Source organism: Nestor notabilis, unplaced genomic scaffold, assembly GCF_000696875.1.
Source record: "Nestor notabilis isolate BGI_N333 unplaced genomic scaffold, ASM69687v1 scaffold17905, whole genome shotgun sequence".
Lineage (NCBI taxonomy): Eukaryota > Metazoa > Chordata > Aves > Psittaciformes > Psittacidae > Nestor > Nestor notabilis.
Genome location: NW_009929060.1, coordinates 27,323 through 36,060, shown reverse-complemented (window position 1 = coordinate 36,060; position 8,738 = coordinate 27,323). Strand labels below are relative to the sequence as shown.

The following is an 8,738-nucleotide window of genomic DNA, read 5'->3' as shown; positions in this document are numbered from 1 at the left end:
AAAGAGGTGAAATTAGTGTATATGTAGAATCTTACTGTACTTTTTGAGTGGCAGCCCTGTGAAGGGATGAGTAAGAGTTTTCCAGATTAAATGGACGTATTTGAAGTTTGCTGGAACATAAGTTTGCTTGTTCAGTTACACTGATGGTGTGAGAGTAACAAAGTACCAAAAGAGCATCTTTGGATGAATGATGGTGCAGTTCCCTGTGCAATCCTTGTGTCACCTCTTTGTGCTGTGCATTGCAAGAAGCTCATTCAAGTCAGGATGGTTGTTACTTAAATGCATTGAAGCTGATCTAAACTCTCAATACCTTGGCTGAGAGGTGTAAAAAGGGCACAGCCCCAGCTCTTACCTTTTATTCTCCACTTTCTTTTAATTCACAGGTCTCTAGAGCCCATGGCAGGAAGGTAGAGTGTGGAGTTGCTGTGTTTTAGGTATCTGTTCCTCTCTTTAGCTCAAGGTGGCTGGAGGGCTGTGTCTATAGGTGGGTTTCCCAAGCAATTACCACCAGCGCATGCACGCATGCCTAGTCCTGCGTCAGGCTTCTGGGCATACTGTAAATGTGCTTGCCAACAACGGAAGCAGCTCAAAATACAACATTCACTCCCTGGTTTACAAAAAGGAATGTAATTCTGTGGTACCAAATGCTGAATTACAGTGCCATCAGTTTAAATCCTTTTCTTTTTTTCTTTTTTTTTATTCAGACTAAGAGGCATTCTGTAATGTTAATAACCCATGCAATGGGGAAAAAGGTATGCTAGAATTTATTAATAGTCTACAGAATAGTGATGATTGAACTCCAGTGTCTCATTGCACTTTGGGAAGGCTTATGTCTGTATGTAATCATAACATAACATAAATGTTGCTTGTTAGTTTTTTCTGATGTTGTATGTCATTGATTTCCTCAGTAACTTATTTAGGAATAATGCTTACTTTTTTTTCTCTTTTTTAATTTTTCTTTTTCTTTTTTTTTTTTTTCCCCTCCCTGCTGCTGACAGTGATTTTTGGATTTAAAACGATGGGTAGAAAAGATGCCTCTACAGCAAGAACTCCCGTTGACCAGTACAGGAAACAAATAGGTAAGAGAATTGAAGAAAAGCTTGTGTGCTTAAAAAAAAAAAATCTCTTGGTTTTTTTTCTTCTTCTTTTTTTTTTTTTTTTTTTTTTTTTTTTTTGTCTGGTTGGTTTTGTTTTTTCAGCCAGACCTGTTAGTGTAACAAAATGTATTATTCCTCTTCAAAAACTTTGTTTTGCTTGTGAGTGGTACAAAATAAGGCACACTCCAGGGAAACATTTGTTAAATGCTGTTGACTAATTCATTCAGCAAAACCTTTTATGAAGCCAGCGTTTCAAGAAGCTCGATAACATCCATGTTCTGTGTTTGGAAATAGTAGTGAAACACTGCAGTGCGGTGGCTTCATGGTATTTCTGAACTGTTGGAATGTTCCTGATTCTTCTGTTTGTCTCCAATCAAATATGGGCATTTCTAACAAAATACTGTTCCTGCTTCATAACAGTTTTTGATACGCTGAATGATACAGAACTTTACATTCTATAACTGCATTTATTCTCACACTAATGCAATACTTCTAATACATTAGTCATTTATTTTCCTAGGTCTCTTACTGTTCTTACCTGTTGTATACGTGGATAACTTGTATACAAAGTATGCACATGCACACACATGAATGCACTTGTGTACTCACACACATACCTTCATAGCAGGCTCAAATCTCTATTTCTTTCCTTAAATGCAAAGGCAGGTGACTTATTGTTGGAATTCATATAGGAGGGTTCTGTCTAGGTGTTAAATAATATAAAATAGACAAAGGATTTTAAAAGTATGTATATAAAATGAAGTACCTTAATCTATACTTAGTTATCTAAGTAAATGACTTTGCTTTAAAGTTGCTAAGCATCCACATCTGTGTTTAAATACCCAGAAAAATAACAAGTGTCTGGGGAAAAAAAGGCTGTTTATAGTGTATATTCTTATGGTGAAAGAACTACGGGTATGCGAACAATCTTATTTTTATCATGTCTTGTATTTTTTTAGTGCTGCCTTATTTTAATACAACTTTTAACAGTCTTTTCTGCATCTGAAGTTGAAAGTAAGGGAGTATTCTGTATTTTATTTATTATATGTTGCTGTGGAATGCTCCATATTTTCTAATCTTGGGCAGTTTATGGCTGGCTTTCTTGGTTCATTCTCTGCGAGTTAGAAGTGTGGCTGAAAATTTCTAAGTACCTTCACAGATGGGAAGCAGATACACTGGAAAAAAATGTTTAAATAAATGGGGACTCCACTTCTGTGCGATTTAGGTTTCATGTAGAAAACTTTGCAAGGAAACTATTACCCAGCAGAAGACGACACCACAAATATTTCACCCCAGTGGGTTTGGTGAGAAGTGGGAGCCGTGCGGCTACTCATCCTGTGTAACTGGGTGTTTGGATAGAGGATTGCATTAGCTTTCTGACATTTTCTGTGTGTATTTTCATTGTGGTCACTTCTTTTTCAGCCACCTCCTTTAGGGATGCTTTTCTTCCTTTTGTGCACGACTTCAGGTGACCATGGTTGAAATTGTTTTTCATAGATGTCCACAGGGTGAGAGAGACTGGTGATCTCCAGCAGGATCCCTGGAAGGCAGGCTAGGCTGCTGGAGGACCAGGGGATGTAAAGCCACATATGAGACTCACAAGATTTTCTCACACTCGTTCACAGCTTGGGCTACTTCTTGCATGTCACTACTGCATGGCACTGTGGTTGTGCATCTCACAGCCGTGACATGCCAGGGCTGATCGGCTGTGCCTTGAGCTGGGTAGAGGACACTGTGCTGTAGCAAGGGGGCGAGAGTATTTATATAGGGGCCCAGTATTCAGAGGCATCCTGTTATGTTGCTGACTTTCCAGTTTCAGGCTAGCCTGTTGTCTGAACGATTTGGCACCTTCCCTGTTAAATGATGCAGCACCGTGATCCATTGGGTACTGCAAAATACAGTGTCCAAGGGGACTTATAATAAGCTCATTTTCCTCAGTTGTGACACATTGCTCTTAACTTGGCAAAAGCAAGCGTTAAAAATTATCGTAGGGAAGAGTCTCACACCGGCAGGCAAATAAACTATATAACCTAGGAGGTGTTTCTATGATTGTACTATTCCTTAGAGGACAGAGAGCAAGAACTAAAATAGACTATTCACTGCCTTTTGCTCTGATGATGGTTGTTTCAACTCCCACTCTGGTCATTCACTATAGCCAGAGAGTTTGCTAATGGAAATTATTTTTCTGAACTTAATGAATTTGAGGGGGTTGAAAATTCATGGGTATTATTTTATACTTTCATGTGGGTGCGTTTGAGTTTTTATGTACAAGCATTTTGGGTTAGCTTTAGGCCTGGTAGCTGAGCTTAGTGGAGCCATCTCCCTAGTGTCATTATGCCTTTAGGTGTATTATAGGACAATAGGTGTATTATTGACAATTATTGTCCAATAAAGAACATTTTTTGCCATAATGAACATGGAAATCTTTCTTCTTTTTTTTTTTTTTTGCCATTCTTGATTTTTTCTACTTACATAGTGTTGCATAAGTGATGATAATTCATCGGTTTATCATAGAACCACAGGGTGGTTGAAGTTGCAGGGACCTCTGGAGGTCATCTGGTCCAACCCCCCTGCTCAGACAGGGTCACCTAGCGCCAGTTAGCCGGAAGGGTGTCCAGATGGCTTATGAATATCTCCAAGGAGGGGAACTCCACAGTGTCTCTGGACAACCTTGTTCCTGTGTTTGACCATGCTCAGAAATGATTATTGTACTAGAAATTATACAGAAAGAATTATTTTTCTTTTTCCTAAAGTCCATTCATCAAATAAACCCTAGATTTGGTAGCCTAGGTACTCTTGCAGGGATGCTTCAGTGTGAGGCTGTTCAGCAGAAGACTGCTCTGACCACAGAATGCTATCATGCTCCAGGCTCGTCTATTTTGGAAGTGGTTGTTTGATCACCCTTTCCCAGATAGGTTATATCTAGAAAGACTGAGCAAAGGGAGGTTGCATGAGGCCTGTCTTTAAAAGAATTAATTTATCACATGCGTTAAGAGTTCTGAATACATGCTTGGAGTGATTGCCGTCCTTCCTTTCCAGGCATTTAGTATGTATGGATTCTTGAAAATGTTATGATGGATGCTGGCTGAACAGCTATCTCTTGTTGACTAATGGTATGGTGTTATTTCTTAGCTCATGCTTTAATGTTTTCTAGCCTGCTGGATAGAAGGTAACCAGATTGAAACGTTTTTAATACCTTTTTTTGTTTGATGGAAAATGGCAGTTTTCAAGGAACAACATGTCACAAAGTCATGTCAACTTCAACACAATTTTCAGTTACATGTTTAGCGGAGTAATTTGAAATAAAAGCAGATTTTTAATTTCAATTTGTTCCAAGCTTTCTGTTTTGTTCTGAGTTTCCATACGGCATGCCACATGTTTGCCCTGTGCCATGGTTCAAGTTCATGTTGATCACTTCAGTTCAGCCGTTTGCCTTTTTCTCTCCTTGATTGAGCACAGGATCGCTCATGTCTTGTTTGCCATTGTGCCATTAGCAGTTGCTGTTTGCTTCAGTAGCATTTTCAGAGGATTCCCCTGGCATAGAGATTGATACTGCTCTTCTCTGTCAGCTGGCTTTCAGCCATCTCTCCTGCCACCAGCCAAAATTTGTCTGTATTGCCTCTTGTTCAGCAAGTGCTTTGGTATCCACAGAGCACTGCCTTTTCCGCTGGGAGCAGAGGCAGCCTTTTCGTTATCAGACCAAACTGGCACTAGCTTCGTGAAGACTGTCCCCAAGTGGGACAGGGAACAACAGCAGCAAAAACCTTTTCAAGCTGGCTTAGACTGTGTCCGGAGGAGGGAGGATGGTGCTGAGGGAATCCTTCCCCATTCAGTTCCCCACGAGCAGCCGAGGTTCTGGAGGGAGGCATGAGAAGTAATTTTAACACTCGTTATTCAGCTCTCTCTCACATACCCAAACATATACCTGTAGTGCAGCAACAAACGGGGCAGCTCTTCTGCATAGTGTTTCCTTCTCACTGCTGCTGTTTGTGCTGCTGTGCTTAATTTGCTGGGATCAGAGGAAAGGTGTGAGGCAGTATGCATCTTTCTGCATTTATGCAGCTTTGCTCCACAAATGCTGTGAAAATAGCAACAGGTTTTACACCATATTTGCTTTGTTTACTGTTATGTGTGCTTTAAGTTCCCAGAACAATTCCACATGTATATTTTCCATCCTTCTTCATCTGGTGTGTCGCTTGCTCGGCATGGAAGCTGCAGGATTTGTGGGTAGTGTTCATGACTCGTGTGATTGTGGGATCCTAAGCAGGCATACTGAGAGGATTATAGCATAACTAAAACCTGGTCTACAAATCAGGAATAGACATACTTTTGGCTCCTATTACTATTGTGTTGCTGTAGCATAATTTTTCATGAGGAGAGGTTGTTTGCCAGTCATTCAACCTCCAATTTGTAGGCTCAAAGGTCTGCTTATTGTCTGCTCTGTATCTTCTGACTTGCTGGCTGCTCAGCACCCTTCATCACCCCATCACTCTGCGTGTGCTATGCCAATGAACACTACCTCCACCACCAAGCAACTGTGCTCAGCCTAGCACCTTGTGCTTTCCAAAACAAAAGGAGAATTTGTTTTCATTCATAACTTTTACTCCTTCCTGGGGGATGTGAGGAGCTAGAGGTCCCCTGGGCTATGCTTATATAAGCTCCAGCCCCTAAAGGATCGGAGTCCTGATACCCCAGTTGTAGCAGCACAGGAAGGAAGAGAGAACTGCCCACCTGAACTAGCACATAAAACTCTGGGTAAAGTCATCCCTTTTTTAGAACTCCTTGGTGTGGGGAGCTGGTGATGTGTCCAGACGAAAGGCATCTCATCCTAGTGCCAAGGGTTATGGTCCCACTGTAGCCCTGATGAGATGAAGAAGAGCTTGTGTCTCAGGATGATCATGGTGTGTAGAGCTGGGCTCTGTTGTCTCCCAGCCCCTTGGAGAGTAGCTGTGCTGTCAGCTGAATTATTGTGAAGGAAAGTGATTCCAGTCTCTCAAATGAGGAGTGATTTGTGGTAATATGGTTACACTGATGATATGAAGGAATGGACAGACCTTGGTGAGATGGATGGATGGTGACTAGTGGCAGCAAGAGTGTCTCTAGAGTTCCCACCTCCACCTCCCAGCCCAGTTGTGTGTATGAACCTGTTGCCTCCCTGTCTCCAGAGGGAAGCCCTTCTTGTGGCAGATTGCCATCTCCACTTGCCTATCTATTAGAAGTGTCTTTACTCTCCACCACCTCACCTTTTTCTCTGTTTTCCATTGTTCACCTTTTCTTTTTTTTACAGTTAATGTCCCCACCCGCCCCTTACCTTGAATAGTGCCATTACTCAAATCAGACTGACTGCTGAGACTTCCTTGTCAGCTCAAAAGAAGGAAAAGTATTACATTTTGACACTTTCTCATGAAATATATTACACACTTTCAAGTGAAATGTGAGTGTTTTGTTTTGGATCAGGAGATGTTTGTAATCAGCATGAAAATTTTAGATTTAATTTCAGAAACAACAGCAACAGCAGCAACAGCAAAAAATGCTTGGACTGAATTTGTGTTGAAAATTTCAAAATCACACCCTTTGTAACAAAACAGGAATTCCTGTGTCTTCTGTCTGTTAAGAAGAGGCACAGGACCAGAATGCAGGATTTGCGTCACTGAGATTGCTCTCCACTGTCACAAGCAAAGATGTAGCATGACAGATGTCAGTGGAATTAAAATTTTGCAACCTATTTTTTTAATTAGTCATCTCTTTTTTTCCCCATATTTTATGTCAGTCACCTATTTATTGGAGAAAAGCTGGGGAGGGGAAAAGTACAGAAACAGCTACTTGCTGTTCTAAGTTGAGACAAAAATGGGAGAGACCTCTCCTACTATTAAAGTGTAAAAACAACTCAAGAAGTAGGCAGTTCCAGTGCATATGGAACATTACATTTACTTTCTTGAATTTTTCTAATAAAGATGTACTATTAAGAACATAATAAAGAGAAGCAGAAAAAAACCCAAACCTAACTCCTTTTGCTATTATGTGTGACTGTTGGCAAGGTTTGGAATCTTTTCCTCTGCTGAGTTTCATACTTCACAGTGATACACCATGGATACCACATGCAGTCCTTTTTCTTTTGTTTGGGAGGAGGCTTTATGAAGAATGACTTTCATTGTCACAAAAAATGAACTAGATCTTTTGGTCAGTGATAGCTATTTTGATTTCAGTTTTGTGCCAGTGGCTTTGCTTCTTGGAAACTAAAGCAAGAGCAGCTGAGGAAAACACTGCTGTGCAGTGATGCCTAGTCTGGCTGTACTAATTTAATCCACATTTTGTGACGATTGGGATGTTTTTAAATACGTTCTGTGAAGGCTGATGATGGATTTTAAGCGCATACAGCATGTGATCACTTATTTTTTAAAGTCCAAAGCAGTAAAGCTATGTTTTATTGCTTTGGCTTGGAGCATAAAAGGTGATGGTAAATCTGGATATGTACTTGTGTTTGTGTGGATATTATTTAGCTTTCATTTAAAAGGCAGACATAGCCCCAGCCTGAGCAGGGGTGGGAAGGGTGGCTGAAGAGCCAGGGGGCTGTGGGAGCGTGTACACATTCCGTGCAGAGATGCTAAGGAGAAGGGTGTATCTAAACCCTTGTCTTCCATCCCCTCTCTACAGCAAAAGCCTAGAGTTTCTTTAAACTTGCCTGATTATACTACTCTTACTGTAAATTTGTACTACACTTGTTTAGTACTTTTATACAGATGGAGGCTCACAGTCTGCTCTTACTTTAATCTCAACAACATCACCATTTCACTCAGTGAAGTCGCTGTGAACCTTTTTATAGGTGTAAATGAGAGTGAAATTTGACATGCTGTTTCCAGTTGCTGAACTGCATTTCAGCATAATGTTACTTCAAGCACTTGCAATTCCTGTAAAGTATCTGGTGCCTAAAGGGCTTTTGCAATAATACATATTTGTGCTTGTACTTACTCTCAGCTTCTGATCCATTCTTCAGTGAATTAATTTCTGGAGTCAAAAAAATCAACCTAAACCAACCTTTTTGCGTTTTCTCCAAAATACTTAAGTTTCACTATAGACACATATGCATGTGTATATTACATTCCGAGGTAGAGCAGTTTAACATTTTTAGAAATTCTTTCACCAGGCTTTGAAAATCCTAGCTTGTATGTGTGAAGAGTGGACTTCAAAGTACTTGTATCTCAATGTGAATCTGTAAATCTAACTTTAGACACCCATTTCTAAAAATCTCCGACATAATTTTTCTAAGTATACAGTGTTCATATGTATGCTTTCTCTGCATATGCTGCGTGTGCTTATATTTGTAGGTAATATTATGTCAATATAAATGCAAGGAGAGTTGGGCAGTGAAATACAAATCCGATTTCCTGTTATTTCATAAGGCAGCAGTGCAGAAGGTGTAAGAATGAAGTGACCGTGCACATGCATCTATCAAGATCTGCTTGGTAGATATTTAAGGTGGACACCATTTCTTCAGTTACCAAGCTATGAGATGTAGCACTATTTTCTTTTTTATGAAGTCTAAGAAGAAAGACATTGAGTTTGTCCCCTTGGCTCAATTCAAAAGGTATGTGTGAAGACACTTTTGTATTTTATGCTTCGGGACATGACCACTTAAGTCAT

At 40.2% G+C, this 8,738-nt stretch overlaps 1 protein-coding gene across 1 annotated transcript in view; it reads left to right on the top strand.

Moving 5' to 3' along the window:
- Positions 1 to 1,018: 1,018 nt before the first annotated feature.
- The window catches only part of TRIQK (triple QxxK/R motif containing), a gene marked incomplete at its 3' end in the record, with an annotated part of 29,923 nt that continues 22,203 nt past the window's right edge, over positions 1,019 to 8,738 (top strand). Inside the window, exon 1 of the mRNA XM_010014819.1 lies at positions 1,019 to 1,079. Coding sequence (XP_010013121.1) covers positions 1,019 to 1,079 — 61 coding nt within the window. The remainder of the gene's footprint in view (positions 1,080 to 8,738) is intronic.